Raw genomic sequence first — 16,506 nt, 5'->3', positions numbered from 1 at the left:
ACGTTTTGTTACAAATTGTAACAATAAAGTCCTTTCCTCTTAAAGAACAGGCCTAAACTTGAGCAACAAGTGTCTTGATAAACATGGATGACTTAGCAGCTACTCAAATTCGGTAAAGGAAGTTGCCTTCACTGTCAAAAAACTCACTTCCCTTCTGCTTCACTGGTCTGGGGTTTGTCTGCAGTGTTTGTGCGATGTGCTCTAGCTCTTCCTCTGTCAGAATCACTCCATCCCACTCCTCCTCATCCTCTAACTCTATGTCATCTCTCATGCCCAATCTCGCTGTAGAGTCAGGTTGCTCCTGCAAAGCAGGTGTCAGTTTGTGTACAGCTGATAATACAGCAGATGGTACTACGTTTCCACCAGAGGGCGCCAGTCCAGTCTCACCGTCCCTCACTGCAAGGGCTGTTTTACTCTGTGTTGTCAGGGCACCCGTTTCTCCAGAGGAGAGTATGGCTGGTGATGCACTCTTTGGTAGTCTGGACTGTTCAGTTTTGCCATCTCTGAGAGACTGCTGTCCAGTACTGGCTAACACTTTAGAGTCTTGCTTTAGCTTTCGGACTGCTGTTGGGGTGAATTTGCTGCGGAGGACTTTGGAGATGACATCAGGGCTTACAGAGAAACCCTCTGCTAATCTCTGTAGTGTCCATTCCTCTGGGGACTCCTGCTTTAAGTACCTGGGAAAAGAAATACATGACTGGTCAGTGTTTGGAGGGGTGGCAGATAACTACAATATTTTTGCCAAGTATATATATGTGTTATGTTATTACATACAGAAATGTGTTGGATTTGAAATGATTATATTACTTAAAGGTGATAAAGAGGATCTTTTCGTCGACTGAGAAACCAAAGACTGTCACTGAGTTTTTGAAATGAGCGCATGCGTAAGAACAACCCACCCCTCCTTTCGTGGGAACGCCTCCCAAAACTCGTGCACCAGTATTGGAACACGAGTGTTTACCACCGGCATTCGCTGTGTCGTGTTAGTGGATTCATTATGACGCACTCACCGCAGGTAACTCATAATCTGCAGTTGTTACTCCTGTCTCCTGACAAAAACATGGCATGCGGCGCCTGTGGAGTGTGGAAAGTTACTGGAGCGCAGCCACGCTCTTCTCTCACAAGGAACATCACGGCAGTGATTGACAAGCCAGAGGGTCAATCATTTACGCGATGATCGCGTAAACATTAGGCTGATGTTTTTAAGGCCCTACCTCGTGCACAGATGATGTATATTAATATTATTCCATTCAGTGCACCTAATAAATAGTCTTTTATCAGTTAGTAAAGACAGTTTCAAGTAATATTGCAAAAATATATAAAACAAAACATCCTCTTTAGCACCTTTAAAGCTGCTGTCTGTGATTTTTGGCCCTCTAGCAGTTAATAAACAGAACTGCACGCGTCTTGCGGAGGAACATTCTAGCCGGAGCTACTTTTCTCCATGTAAGTCTACGGCGAGTCATGCAGTTACTGTGATACTCTGTGGCGGGTCCTACCAGTCCGGTCTGAAATAGTCAGAATATAAACACTTATTATAAGTGTACCATAATGATTCAGGATAAGACAAAAACACGGTTTGGAAAATGGATTCCTGTTGTATATTCTCATTATATAATTTTTGTAAATTTTTAACACAAACAAATTGCGGACTGCAGCTTTAAAGTTTCACTTAAAGTATCTGCCAAGAAAAATCATATTAAAATTATATAACATATAGATTATATATATATATATATATATGAGTAGGGAGTAGGAGTTTTTTCTTTTGAGAGAAATTAATACTTTTATTTAGTGAGGATACATTAAATTGATCAGTGAAGACATTGATATTGTTATAAGAGATTTTTATTTCACATAATGCTGTTGGTTTGAACTTTCTATTCATCAAAGAATCCTGAAAAAATTCATGGTTTCCATAAAAATAATAAGCAGCACAACTATGTACAACAGTGATAATAATAAAAAATGTTTTTGAGCACCAAATCAGCACATTAGAATTATTTGAAAATTCCAAAAAGAAAAAATGCACTTTAAATACCCGGATGATGCACAAAATTAACGGAAAACTGAAGTGTGGAATGTTGGACACTTCATGCACTTAACTGTCGCAGCTTTAATTACGTAGCGGAGTGTAAGAGGGTATCAGACTCCTTTGTTAAATGACAAAATAACCTAATACAATTCACACACTACATGGATGAGTACATAGTGTATAAGTGTATATATAGTGTGTCGTTTGGGATGCAACTATAGTCACACTGATACCTTATCTGTTCAATGGCATCCCAGGTGAGACTTCTCTCTGAGGATCCAGGATTGTTCATTTGCTTCTTGATTATGTGAAACTTTGCTGCTTTATGCCTTCTCTTCTCTTCACTGCACAGGAAATCATTTTAATACATGAAAATAGAGGTATTTGCTTTTGTGCTCCTGTATAAGGACTCACCTAATAATAGAGTTCAGTTGGGCTTCCACTGCATCCATATCATGGTCATCTTCAAAAATGTCTTCCTGTTGTTTCTGTTTTGAATGTGAATCAGAATACCTCTGTGACATCCACCCGTTTGGGCCTCGACTGGCATGGCGACAAACCTGGCAAGCAGCAGGTCCTGGGAAAGAAGCCAGTTTGGTAGCCAACATGTGGGCCATTCTCCATGGTGTCGCCATTCTGTACAGTCACAAACAAAAAGACAGTGACATCCGAAATTGCAACTTAATCCAACATAAAAACGACTATTTATGAAATAACTATTTATAATACGAGTCTGAAGAAAAGTCTGAGAACACACTGGAAGTCTAGGATTTTTTTTTTTTTTTTTGCAGGCAAAACCATTGTTTTTTTCCTGAACTGGTCAATTTTGAGATTTTGGACTATTATGCTTCCATAACATGTCTTCTTTCAGACTAGCAGAAAGGAAACATTCATAATTAATTTTTATTTTATTACACTTTATCTACTGTAGATTTCAATTACAAAGACTTCTCCTGCACCAAGCCAGACCTCTCCACTTCAATAGCACATAATATGCCAAACTTTCAAGTTTTATTCCTATTTATATTCTGAAGGTTTTTAGTTGTTATTCCTAAAAACTGAAAAGCAGTATTTCTACGTCACTTCTCAAACGTAAGCTAATTAGTGAACCATCGTACAAAAGGCCAAATTTACCTTGTTCTATTTCGTATCTCAAACTTTACATTTATACAACCATATAATGTCAAATGCTGTGTGAACACATTTTGTAAACAGTGCCTGTAAAACACTCACATGTTCCTCTTGCTCTTCTCTTCACGGTGACATTACACCGGAAGCACGGTTCATCCACGCATGCGCGGCAGTCATTCGATTCTTTCCGATTCGGATCGTTTTTACTCGGCAACACTCGGCTCCCTTCGCTGATCACATGCGTCAAGCCTGCCTCCTTTCTTCTCTGTGTGGCTCATTTTGCGCCATTTTGTCCGCACCACTGTGTTGATTGGGTTTTTGAGATCTGTAGTGGAGCCAATCAGAAGGGTACCGGACAACCGGAGAAACGGTAAAGGGTTGCGCTTGCTCTAAGGGAAATGGTAGCTGACAACACGGATTGGTTTGTCAGTGACCAACCAAATGAGTAATTCCGAATACAGAAATCAAATCGGTTAATGCGAGAGGTAGAGAGCGCGAGCCATAAGCGATAAGCGCGCAAGAACGAACACTGGACATGAATGATACAATTAGTGAAGGGGACAAAGACAGACCTGCAAATGTTTGTGAATTAAGGGCTGTTTTGAACTAATTAAAAGCTGGTTGAATTTCAGCCTATTTTATTTACCTTGGTTTGCCCATAACAAGTAGCAAATGTTTGTGAAATGCTGCAAATTTGTGAATTATTAAGACCTTTTTGTCAACTTTTCAGCCACTTACTTTGTATGTGTAGCTAAAAACTTCAAACAAGCAGTCAGAAGTGAATATAAGATGCTGTTCATAATGTTAAACAACAGCTTCAACAAGGAAACATTCAGTCTCAAAATACACCTGGCTTCTGGCCAAAACCTGCAGCTAGGGACTTGTGTGTTCAACATCAGACTTCAAGTCATGTTTTCATAGACGTCTGTTAGTTGTATTTATACTGAAGAATATTTAGGAAACGGCTTGCACTTCATTTATTTTATGTTTTTATGACAAATTAGGTGAGGAAGGAAAGATGGAGCAATATACAGCTACAACTGGGGATCAGATAGTGGTGCAAGCTGCCAATGGGCAAATCCAGCAGCAGGTAAGAGCCAATGTAAACAGGTTACTGTTTAACCAGTGACTTTTACTGTGGAAAAAAAGACCATGACTGTGTGTTTGATTTGGGTTTTTTTTCCCCCCATGCATTTTTAAACTTATCTTAATTGTAAATTTTACTGTATGCACTGCAGATGTATATCAGGTGCGGTAGTATTTTTAACATAGCAGGAGAGTAATCTACTTCAGGAAGCGGTTACCAATTCAAGGAAAGGACTGGGTAAATAGTTTTTGAACTGGCCTGCAGTCTTTCTCCTTTGAAATGAAATACCTCAGTCCTGATAAGAACAAGGTTTATGTGACACAAACACACCCAGTGCACAATCACTATATTAATCACAGATTTTTGTCATCTCTCTCTCTATATATGTAGACTTTTATTTTATTTTTTAACAAAAGAGCTGCTGATTTATCACTGTACAACTGGTTGTCAAATAGTTTTGCTTTTGGAGCCAGATTTTAAATTGGACTTACAACACTGTCTGACTGCCCCCATAAAGTCTAAAAATTAAAAGTCCAAATCCAAATATAGGGAGCCTTTTTCCTCCCTTTAAAAAGTTGCTAAACCATTTTTGGTTTTTGAATCTAATGAGAACTATTGATCTAGTATATCTGAAATGGACAGTTTGAATTACAGGATTGGATTGAATTATATTAGGAAGTATAAAACAAGAAAATGCAGAGCAAGGTGTGATGTGGGATTGTCCACAGGCTCAAGGCACCGTAACTGCAGTACAGCTGCAAACAGAAGCACCCGTCGCTACGGCAACAGGCCAGCAAGTGCAGACGCTCCAGGTAGTTGTGTGAACTCCGACCTTCAGGCTTGTGATGTTGCATGCGTCATGTCACACTGTCTGTGAGGATGTGAGCCTGTCCAGCATGCCTTGCTTTTACTTGCAGCAAATCGTGATCCGGATCGTCCAATGAGCTTTTCTGCCATGTTCCATGTTGCCCATGGCAGCAAAGCATCTGCTTAAGACACATTTTGAAGAGGGATTGACCTCTTTTAATGTGTCTGCAACAGAATTTGTAGAGTAACTGTGGAGTCATTACAAGACCACATGCATGTCATCACCACTTTATGCTTTATACTGTGATACTAGTTCACAGCATTGTATGGATTTGGATGAACTGCATGCTCGTCTTTTAAGTGGATTCTCACTATGATCATGTTTGTGTAAGAATACAAACATGTGGAAATCTTGCTACCTTATTGCAGCCATTACCGCCATCCTAGGGCATTTTCTGTAATAATTGTAAAAATAAAGTTTATTGTATAGTAACTGGAACAACATGGCCATCAAACTTTTCCCATCATAAACATTGACGTATGTCCTGTGTAATGCCTAAAACTACATGTGCTGGTTTAATACTGTGTTGAATATCTATATCTCACCATGCTTATGTGTGCGCTCAGGTCCAGGGTCAGCCATTGATGGTCCAGGTGAGTGGTGGGCAGCTGATAACATCCTCAGGTCAGCCCATCATGGTACAGGCCATGTCTGGAGCTCAGGGCCAGACCATCATGCAGGTGCCTGTGTCAGGAGCTCAAGGCCTTCAGCAGGTAAGTGCAATTCTGGTTGTCATCAACACTCCTCAGTGTGGAAAAGGCTCCTTAAATAGATCTGTAGATTGTCCTATTATACTGAACAACAGTAAAATGATCTTAATATCCCTTTGTTGTTATTATTAATGCTCATACTTTATGAAACAATGGCTTCTTCTTATTATTATTATTCATTTTATATTTCAAGGTAAAATGATCTAAATACTTCTCTGTTGTTGTTGTTGTTGTTGTTATTGTTTTTAATGCTTTTTTTTTTTTTTAATACATAGATCCAGTTGGTTCAGCCGGGTCAGATTCAGTTGCAGGGAGGTCAAACTCTGCAGCTGCAGGGTCAGCAGGGTCAGGCTCAACAGATCATCATACAGCAGCCCCAGACTGCCATTACAGCGGGCCAGAACCAGGTCTCAAACACACTTTATTTTTTTCTCTGGTTATTTGGAATGTAACTAAAAAAATTCAAGCCAGGCCAGGAAAATTATGCAAATTAAAGCGATAATTCATCCAAAAAAATAACAATTCTGTCATCATTTACACAAGTTCTAAACATGTATGAGTTTATTTTTTCTGTTGAACACAAAAGAAGATATTTTGAAGAATGCCGGTAAATGGGGATGACAGAATTTTCATTTTGGGGTGAACTATCCCTTTAATAACATTTCATTTAAAATGGTGTGGGAACATTGTACTTCATGTTTTCCCGGATGCATATTATGTCATAGAGAATGCTGTCATATCAACTATAACGACTACAGTTTGTGCAACCGGTATGAGGCAGATTTTTTTTTTTTTAAATTCAGATTACTTCACACAGGTTTTGTTGTATGAACTATAAATGAATTTGTGTTCTACAGGGGCAGCAGATTACAGTACAGGGGCAGCAGGTTGCCCAAACAGCTGAAGGACAGACCATTGTATACCAGCCTGTGAACGCTGATGGAACAGTTCTGCAGCAGGGTATTTAAATACAATACCTATACCTGGTGTATCTATCTGTCTTCCAGTGTTAATTTTGACAGCAAATTTTGATTTAGTTTTAGTCATAGTCTTTTGACTAAAATGCCATTTAGTTTTAGTCATATTTTAGTCATTGGAAATTGTTTTAGTTTTAGTCTAGTTTTAGTCGACTAAATATCATAAGATTTTAGTCGACTAAATCTACAGTAGAATTAGTCGACTAAAATCTAATTTAGTTAAATTGTAAGCATTAAGCATTTCCAATAAAAATGCTTCCACAGATCCAATACACTGATATAGGTACATCTGATATTCCCCAAACTGTTTATGTTCACCCAACTGTACTTTGCTCACCAAAGCGGACGGTTTTTGACCGTTCAAGTGCAAAAACACGTGAAAGAGCAAAATTCAGTACTTTTCAGGGATTGACACACTTATCATTGAGGTAGGCTACTATTATAGATTTCATTAAAAAAAAAAATTAGATTTGATTTTTAGTTTTTCCTGCTTTCGTTGTAATTTTAGTTAAAAGTTTTAGTAATTTTTTGTTTATGTCTTTTAGTTTTTGCTTTTAAATGTCTATAACTTTTTATTTTTTGTTTATTTTAATACCTCAGGTTAAGTTAAAGCTTAGAAACTATTAAGTTTACATTTTTATAAGTTTACATTTTTATATATTTATCTTTTATTTCAGTTAATGTTTATTTAAAGTAATGAAGATTTCTTTGGTTTTAGGTTTAGTTAACTATAATAACTACTTTAATAACTATAATACTTGTAAAATATATTGAATAATGTGTCAAATAATGTTCTTAGTCTTTCCTTCCTGTGACAGAAGATACAGTAGTTTACTATGAATTAAACAGAAAATAAATTAAATACAGTTTATTGTTTAAACAAAATAACAATAATGACCAGGAAAAAAATAATAATTATAAACCATCCCGAAATACACCGTGACTCTTATTCTGAAATGTCTGCAGTCTGCACTGTAGCAGGCTGCTCATGAGGGAGATAAATATGCATTCTTTCAACCGTCTAAAACATGCTACCATATAAACATCGTGTAGTAAACATTGTCATAATTCATCAACATTAGTTTATAAGCAATCGGATGGCATAAATGTGCGCTATTCATTAATTGCGCAGCAGATGTGCTGCTGCACGAGCCTGTAGAGCGCGCAACAGCGCCGCGTTTCCCGCGGTTAGATCAGCACATTACAGTTCAAATGTGCGCATCTTCCACACAGGACAGCAGTCCTGACTGGATATCTTCCCAAATCGTCCCTCTCTTTCATTTTCGTCTCGTTTTTATTCGTTGACGAAAATTAGAGTAGATTTTAGTCATTCAAAACGCATTTTTATTTAGTCATCGTCTCGTTTTCGTCCGTGAAAAAATGTCGTTGACGAAAATTATGACGAAAATTATTCGTCAACGAAATTAACACTGCTGTCTTCAATGTACATTAAATCAGACATGAACATTTATTAGGCCGCATTTACATTACAGGGTTCAGGTGACCCAATTTCACTTTTTTTCCTCTCATGTGATAGATCGGATATTACCCATGAACGTGCAGGCAGAAAATAAGCTAATGGATTCCGATATTCTCAGATCGGTTGCAGGCCTCATTCATATATGGAAATAAATCTGATATGAATCGATTCGTGCATTTGCGTCTGCTATGTAAGCGAACAGATCGGACATTCCACTGTCAACGCGAGTCAGATGGACACCATTCTCAATCACATGACCTTTTTCAATGGCGCAATGGAGGACAAAGATTCAACCCAATGTTGTGCTGACCCTTAAAGATGGTGCGGAAAACAAAAGCTTGTATTATCATTTTGTCTGCGTCCATTGCAAATCGGTCAGTATTTCTACCTTGGGTTGTTTCGCCAAGTGTATAGTGATTTCAGATTTTGGATATAGGACATTATGAAAAAAGACGTTAGCTGGTCATAAAAAAAATCAAATATAGTCCACAAATCGGAATTGGGCATCAAGACCTGCAGTATAATTGCGGCTTGGATCAATCAGGGTTTTAACGGCATGAATAATATGCCATGTTACTGAAGGTTATTTGGGTTAGAACTAATAGTTCTCTCCCATCCATAGGCATGATCACCATCCCAGCAGGCACCCTGGCAGGCACTCAGATTGTCCAGGCAGCAGGTGCCGCTAACACCTCCACAACCAACAGCGGGCAGGGCACAGTCACCGTTACCTTGCCAGTATCCGGAAACATGGTGAACACTGGGGGAATGGTCATGGTAAGACCTCCTGATGAGGTATCTAACAAACTTAAACCGTCCCCTTCATTAGTCATCAGAGGTGTAGGAGGGTGCATGCTATGTTAAAACTCAATCACTTTGCTTGTGGAATCGTCTTTTCACGTGCTGATCCAACCTACTGAAATCAAATAGATATGTATGAGTGATTTTACCTTAAAGGGATAGTTCACACAAATGTTGTTCTGAACTCACATGGCTTTCATTTTTCTGTGGCAGTGTTATTTTAGTATTATTTATAGTTTAGTTTTTGGTAATTTTTTTATGTGCCTTTATCATTTTTAATAGGTTTTAATATTTCTATACAGTTTTAATGTATTTTTGTTTTGGTTTTAGTAATTTTAGTACTTAAATTTACACTTGGGCTGGGTGATGTGGCCAAAAAAAAATTAACATTACAAACTAAAAACAAAAATAATGCTTTTTAAAGCAGAAGTTAAATTAACAAAACTAAAAATGAAAATTTATAAAAACAAAAGCACAAAAGCACAGACTAAATGTTAACTGATAAGAGGAACACACATTCACTCATCTGAGCTAATAGTGATTATAATAGCCCATATTTGATTACCCTGTTACAAAAGTCACTTTACATCATAAAAATACACTAACTTGTAGGTTTAAAATTCTACATATGGCACATTTAATGTATAACAAATATTTTAGCAAAATGTATACCAGATGTGTATGTCAGAGCATCTGTATGCCACTTTAAACTAGTGCCTACGCATTAACTATGTCTTATGAGTTATTTTGAAGCCCTTAATATAAAGCATATCTCATGTTTAGGAGTCCTCCGCTATTGTTCAGATGTGCTTGTAGTATCAAATTCTATAACTTTTATAAAAATATATCAATATATCATACAAACTCGATATATCACTCAGCCCTGATGGCAACATTTCTAGGTTCCTTAGCGTTTTTCATCTAATATTTATGTTTTATTTCAGTTGTATTTCAATTACAGAAAACAATCTGGAATTGGGCTGTCAAAATTTTAAATGACGAAAAAAGCAACATAAAAGTGGTGACATTTAAGTAATTCACGAATTGTGAACAGTGCTTTCTTTGTCATTTGGAATTTCATTATTAGATGAAAAAAAAAAGATTAGATGGGATACATTTTTCTTTTTGTTTTGTAGGAGAGAAAGAAAGTCAAACAGGTTTGAAACATCATGTTATTGAGGGTAAATAATGATATTGAGGGTATGCACTGACGTCACTTTCCCGCCGGAACACACCCCTCAGCTGGAATGAGTTTCAAAAAAGCCTGCTGCACTACTGTATTTAATAGCAGAAACTGCGAAAACGCAAGTAAAACACAAGTAAAACAAACTAAAGGTTGGACTCCATAGTGTTCCTGTTTCAATTTACCAAAGATCCAGTAATCCATGGATATTGACATGCAGCCAGGAATCGTGTTTCCAGACATATATATATATATATATATATATGTGCCTGATTTCTGCGCCAGGTAAATACATATACCAAATTTGCCTGTGAACGCTTCAAATAAATACAATATCAGTAGGTCTAAATCCAGGTGATACCTTGATCAGTGTCTGATAAACCAAAATGTATTCACACACCTTGAACATTTCATTCATTAATACAGTTTATTCACTATAGTTTAAAAAATGGTAATAAAATAATACAAGATCTCAGAGTTAAACTGTGTCAGAAAAAAATCTTAATTATATCAGATAACACTTAAGCAAAACATGGTCAGGTCAAAGTGTCTGAATAATTTTTGGCTCCAATTTTTTTTATAAATTTTACTGATCATCCACAGTATGAAGAATTTTGGGTATAATACAGTGGCGTAGCCAGAATTTTATTTTTGGGGGGGCCCATCTAAAAATGAGGGGGCCGCTATATTTTATATATATATATATATATGACACTAATAATGGCTACAATGACACTAATAATTGTTAATTTGTGATAGAAATGCAAAATCAATCAGTAGTTATTAATAGAATAACGAGACACAAACCTTTACATTCAATCACGTTTGGTCCCATTTATTTTTGATCACAGTGCATACTACATACAAACTTTTACACTCAAAGTGTGCACATTTGTAGAAAAACACGTTTACCTCAGATTTCATTAGACAGAATTTATAGAACATGTACGTAGAGTTTCATAATTACAGAGGTCATAAAATGTAGTTTGCTAGGGGGTACGGGGGCATGCTCCCCCGAGAAAATTTAGATTTCCTTGGTTAAGACCAACAAATTGGATAACAATAGCCTTAAAACCATGTCAACAAATACATGCATGCACAGTTTTGAGGCAGCTTTAATCACATGTTTGGCAATTTCATTTTCAAACGTCAGTCATTGCTCGTAGTTTCTATTGCGCTTTATTGAAACTATAAAAAAGTAATTATGCAGCGCGCACTGGCGCATTTGCGCATGCAATTCTTGAGTGCGCGCCACAAGCACAGTTTAACGGCTGATTGGACATTCGTGTTATTTTCTGAGTTTTTCCAACATAGCCTGACAACATCTCATCTGACCGCAGTTCACTGTTGTTCAACTGAAGCTCCCTTGTCGTCATCTGCACCTTTTCCGCGCTCGTTTGACTTGTGCTGTGGCGAAGTTGGAATGCGCGTCTGAAAAGTGACCCGTTTGTTGTGTCATAGACAGTTCTATATAAACGCAGCGTTTTACTGCGATGTTTCAAAAAACTATTTTTATTTTTGGTATTTTATATGATCTGTTGGTGGTTTGTGGAGTAGCGACACCTGGGAGGGAATTTTTTTTTTATCCCCACCAGGGATAAAAATAATTCAGCAGAGGCAGGGATACATAGACCAGAAGAGGGGAAAATATATATCTGAGCGAGAGCAAATAACGCCACGGAAACTGCCTCAAATTAACTATAATGACGAGAAGAAAGCTGTGTGCGCTGCAGTCAGAGGTTCTTGATTCTCTAACGACTTTTTATTGGTTAAAATTAATTTAGAGTTAGGAGCCTGAGCACCCACCGGATTTCACTGCATTGAGATGCGCGTCCTGGAAACGGGAAGCCTCAAGTGCGCTTCACATTGTCACTCACCGCATAATAACGAACTCTCACACGCAAAGATAAAAACAGCAGAGGCTACACGCAACATCAAATCAAATAAGTCTAAAAACAGCTATTGCATTTTATCGCGCAGCATATGCATCAGTGTAACAAATCAACATGAAGAATAAAAAATCGCTCAGAAATCTGGGGGGGGCCTGCATGTTAATGAGGGGGCCTAGGCCCCCTCAGGCCCCCCTGTGGCTACGCCACTGGTATTATATGTAGAGCTTAGATTCTCTGCCCGAGCCTGGACTCGACCCGAGTCAATCGCAAAGCTCTTTCCCGTTTTGAATGTGTTTTGTGTTTTTCGCTGCATTCACGCTGAAAACCAAAGCTGCCACTCAGTCTTTTGCCACTCAGTGGGTGAAACTGCAGTCACTTGGGTCAACAGTGATGTCACATGCATACCTTCTATTGTATTTTAGGTGAACTATTCCTTTAATATGTAATAGCATTCAGTGTCCTCCAATTTAAAAAAAAAAAAAATCCTGGTTTCAAGAATATTCCTAGAATTTGATGATTTACTCAGAAGCAAGTGGAAAGTGGTGACCTCTGCTCTGTTAATATTTAGCACTGATTCAGGTGTAAGGATGATATCCACCTGTTGTCTCTTCACAAATGATCCACTCAGCTGTTCTGTGGCTGTCCTTTTCTCACGCTAGTGTGTCATATTTCAGTCCATATTACATCATCTGTCACCTGACTGATCACTGGATTGCTAATTAATTTGATTAGGCTGACCGATTGAAGTTGTTACATTTGCAAATACATTTTTATGTCACTTCGGTTTGGACATAAAATGAATTAATTCTCTGTGCTCTTTTCCTTCCTTTCCCGCTCTGCCAGATGGTGCCGGGTGGTGGTGCTGTGCCAGCCATCCAACGAATCCCTCTGCCAGGGGCCGAGATGCTCGAAGAGGAGCCACTTTATGTTAATGCCAAGCAATATCATCGTATCTTAAAGAGACGGCAAGCTCGTGCCAAGCTGGAGGCAGAGGGCAAAATCCCTAAAGAAAGAAGGGTGAGTCTTCCTCTTCTGAATGCCATAATGCACATCTTGAAATGAATTATGTCTCATATCCAAACTGATTCCTTGCTCTCCCCTACAGAAATACCTTCACGAGTCACGTCACAGACACGCCATGCAGCGGAAGCGCGGTGACGGGGGGCGCTTCTTCTCACCTAAAGAGAAAGAAGAAATGGCCTTGGCCATGCAGGTGAGAGCGCAGGGCCATGTCAAGCAGGAAGACCTCCGCAATGCCACCGAACTCGCGAGCGCACATTGGCTACCCGAGCACACTCCGCCCCTCGCATAGACGCTCATCTCCGCTGTCATTACAACTCCTTAGCAGATTGATTCACTCCTTTCATGGTGTGACATGCTGTCATTGGCTGCTCTTGCACGCATCACCTCCTGCTTTTTCCTGTGCTTGTTGGCTACTTGAGTCTGTCCCATCATGTCTCACTGCTAGTTAAGCATTCATGCAAACAGACTGCATGATCTGCAGAATCTGCTGTGGTATTTTACAACCTGGCTGTCTGAACTTGGATTTCCATTTGTGCGATTTTTAACAAGAAAAAGATCAACTTTTCACAGTAATGACATAATCAGGATGAAATCACTGTTATCCCTTGCATCCTACTGATGCAGCTCTTCAGGACTAAGAATTGCTAATGCAATGTGACTGTTTGATCTAAGCACCATTATTATTAACAGCACGTGGGTTGAAGAAAGCATGAGAGCTCTGCCATTGGCAAACTGTGTCAGTTTCAATCATGAAATCACTGCCTGAAAATATGAAAATGATTTTTTTTTAGGGACCAGTTTGAAAGAAATGTGAGATTTGTTTGATATGTATATATTTTATGTTGCTTTGTTTACTACATTTTTTTTTTTTTTTTTGAGGAAGCATTTGTTTTTTGTGGATACTGTCCTTTCTTGCTTGGCTTTACTTTTGCAGTGTCGTCACTGTGTTCATTTTTGTCGCATGTTGTGATTTGTATGATGAATAAACATTCTGACTGACTTCCAAAAGGTTCACTGAGAAAAATAACAATTTACAACCAAATTCAACTACCGTTTTAAAGTTGGGGGTCAGTAAGATATATATAATTAAGATATAAGATATATAATTTTAATCAGCAAGGGCACATTAAAGTGCTCAAAAGTGACAGTGAAGACATTTACAATGTTAAAGGGTTAGTTCACCAGAAAATGAAAATTCTGTCATTTATTACTCACCCTCATGCCATTCCACACCCGTAAGACCTTCATTAATCTTCGGAACACAAATTAAGATATTTTAGTTGAAATCCGATGGCTCCGTGAGGCCTTTATAGGGAGCAATGTCATTTCCTCTGTCAAGATCCATAAAGGTAGTAAAAACATGTTTAAGTCAGTTCATGTGAGTACAGTGGTTCAATATTAATATTATAAAGCGAAAAGAATATTTTTGGTGTGATCGGCCATCGCTAAATAAGTCGTTATTTTGTTTTTTTTTGGCGCACCAAAATTATTCTTGTTGCTTTATAATATTAATATTAAACCACTGTACTCACATGAACTGACTTAAATATATTTTTCGTACGTTTATGGATCATTGCTCCCTATGAAGGCCTCACGGAGCCATCAGATTTCAACTAAAATATCTTAATTTGTGTTCCGAAGATTAACGAAGGTCTTACGGGTGTGGAACGGTATGAATGACAGAATTTTCATTTTTTGGGTGAACTAACCCTTTAAATTCTATTTAAACAATACTGTACTTTTAAACTTTGTTCAAAAAAAAGTAACAGTTTCTACAAAAAATGACTGTTTTTACTGTATTACTGTATCAAATAAATGCAGCCTTGGTAAATGAAGAGACTTCTTTCAAAAAAAACTTGCTGACCCCAAACTTTTGAACAGTAGTGTAAACTGTTCCTTGTGATGCATGTTCCTGTTTATCGTGTCTTGTCAAGTCATTTTTTTTTTTTTCCAGAAATGTTTTGGGATTTAAGTATATTTCCATATACATCACTGACTAGAAAAGGACAAATATCTGTTATGAAGTCTGTAACGTTAAACAGTTCTATAGAACAGAAGTCCCAATTTCCCTGAAATCCAATGATGTGACAGCTTGGTAAACATAAACCTTTTGCTGTTCCTTCTTGGTTATTCAGTGTTTTTCCTGATGCTATAAGTCATGATGTCTCAACCCTAGTAAAAAGTCAGTGCTGAGTGAAGCATATCTGAAATTAGTCATGAGGGTAATGATTGACCCTCTTCCTCTCCCCTTCACCCCTGCAGGAGCAACAGGACCAGAACCAGACTGGAGACGAGGCTGTGGCCCAGATGATCCGGGTGTCATAGCACTAGGACTGCCTCCATTTTTTTAGTGACTCTGAAGGCCTAAATTTACACCAGTGTGAATCACCTTCTCCAACGCAACACTAACAGACAGACAGTCCTAATTCATCATGGCCTGTGTTCCTCCTGTCCTCCACTGAAGGGAGGGGCCCTATTTTCTGTTTTCTCCATAGTCTGGTATTGCTCCTGAGGACGCACATAGAAAGCCATTACTGTTAATGTACAGCGTAATGAATTCAGCTTGCGGTTTAAAAAGCAATTAAATAACGAAGCGTAAATTGACCCACAGAGACGGCTAACCAATGACTCGTTTACCGTGATGTTTCTCGAAGGTGGTAGTAGAAGCTCATTGTAGTGTTGTTCAGTGTATTTTTACATGTTTGGCATGGCGAAAAGAGCATTGGGGAAACCATTAAGGCAAAAGGGCAACATTTTTGGGAAATCAGTCCTAGTCACCAAGGAAACACCGAGCATATGGGGTGTCCTTGTTTCCCAAGCTTTTATACAGGATTTGCCCTTAACAGGGATTCATTTTACATTAGTGTTTTGGAAAAAGAAAAAAAAAAACTATGAGTTTTGTGTATCTAGTGACCTGTCTTCCTGGCTCATCTAGTTCTTACGAGGAAATGTGAATACTCTTGAGTTATTGTTTTAGACAATGAGTCGTCTAACCTGTGTTTTGATAAAAATTGTGTGTGAAATGCATTGTGAAAGATCTTGCTTTGTGAACTTGCCTTTATTATTCTAATCTGTGTGAGCACAAGAAGGCTGTAAATGATCCTAATTCAAACAGTTCTATGATTCAGTCCACTTAGGTGTGATTGAAATCAGATATTTTAAAGCAGTGGCTCTTAACCTGGGGGCCCAATAAGTCTTACAATTATTTACTTGTATATTTATTTGTTTATATTGTGCATATTATAAATAGGTATATTGTTTGTATTACAACAAAAAGTGTCAGAGATACATATTAGCTTAGATAGGAATATTGTCTCGG

The 16,506-nt window shown here is 38.0% G+C and overlaps 2 protein-coding genes across 8 annotated transcripts; one reads left to right on the top strand and one right to left on the bottom strand.

Annotated features, from left to right (window-relative positions):
- Positions 1 to 89: 89 nt before the first annotated feature.
- Positions 90 to 3,412, bottom strand: ngrn (neugrin, neurite outgrowth associated). Its single transcript, XM_067394988.1, has 4 exons — positions 3,269 to 3,412; positions 2,450 to 2,671; positions 2,269 to 2,379; positions 90 to 677 (listed from the first exon to the last, which is right to left on the bottom strand). The coding sequence occupies exons 2-4, from the start codon at positions 2,668 to 2,670 to the stop codon at positions 104 to 106; spliced, it is 906 nt and encodes a 301-aa protein (XP_067251089.1). The 5' UTR covers position 2,671; positions 3,269 to 3,412; the 3' UTR covers positions 90 to 103.
- A 28-nt stretch (positions 3,413 to 3,440) lies between these two features.
- nfyal (nuclear transcription factor Y, alpha, like) lies at positions 3,441 to 16,497 on the top strand. Of its 7 annotated transcripts, none has more exons than XM_067394983.1 (10): positions 3,443 to 3,536; positions 4,171 to 4,256; positions 4,982 to 5,065; positions 5,688 to 5,834; positions 6,107 to 6,238; positions 6,689 to 6,791; positions 8,911 to 9,083; positions 13,008 to 13,181; positions 13,270 to 13,377; positions 15,450 to 16,497. In XM_067394983.1, exons 2-10 carry the CDS (start codon positions 4,185 to 4,187, stop codon positions 15,510 to 15,512), a joined length of 1,056 nt encoding a protein of 351 aa, XP_067251084.1. In that variant the 5' UTR covers positions 3,443 to 3,536; positions 4,171 to 4,184; the 3' UTR covers positions 15,513 to 16,497. The 7 variants fall into 7 exon arrangements, with proteins under 7 accessions (XP_067251082.1, XP_067251084.1, XP_067251083.1 ...); XM_067394984.1 differs by having other exon boundaries at positions 3,445 to 3,536; positions 8,911 to 9,065; XM_067394981.1 differs by lacking the exon at positions 15,450 to 16,497 and having other exon boundaries at positions 3,441 to 3,536; positions 13,270 to 14,345.
- The last annotated feature ends 9 nt before the right edge of the window (positions 16,498 to 16,506 follow it).

This window comes from Chanodichthys erythropterus, chromosome 9 (genome assembly GCF_024489055.1).
Source record: "Chanodichthys erythropterus isolate Z2021 chromosome 9, ASM2448905v1, whole genome shotgun sequence".
NCBI classification, from domain to species: Eukaryota; Metazoa; Chordata; class Actinopteri; order Cypriniformes; family Xenocyprididae; genus Chanodichthys; species Chanodichthys erythropterus.
Note: the sequence above shows the minus strand (reverse complement) of the source record. Positions and strands in the feature narration are given on the sequence as shown.

What these genes read in the sequence shown, in the direction of transcription:
- nfyal (XM_067394981.1), top strand. Translation starts at nt 4,185, where the DNA reads ATGGAGCAATATACAGCTACAACTGGGGATCAGATAGTGGTGCAAGCT. An exon ending in TTACAGCGGGCCAGAACCAG is followed by an intron (nt 6,239 to 6,688) that starts GTCTCAAACACA and finishes TGTGTTCTACAG; the next exon opens with GGGCAGCAGATTACAGTACA. An exon ending in AAATCCCTAAAGAAAGAAGG is followed by an intron (nt 13,182 to 13,269) that starts GTGAGTCTTCCT and finishes TCTCCCCTACAG; the next exon opens with AAATACCTTCACGAGTCACG.
- ngrn (XM_067394988.1), bottom strand. Translation starts at nt 2,670, where the DNA reads ATGGCGACACCATGGAGAATGGCCCACATGTTGGCTACCAAACTGGCT. An exon ending in CAACTGAACTCTATTATTAG is followed by an intron (nt 2,380 to 2,449) that starts GTGAGTCCTTAT and finishes TTTCCTGTGCAG; the next exon opens with TGAAGAGAAGAGAAGGCATA. An exon ending in GATGCCATTGAACAGATAAG is followed by an intron (nt 678 to 2,268) that starts GTATCAGTGTGA and finishes TTCTTTTCCCAG; the next exon opens with GTACTTAAAGCAGGAGTCCC.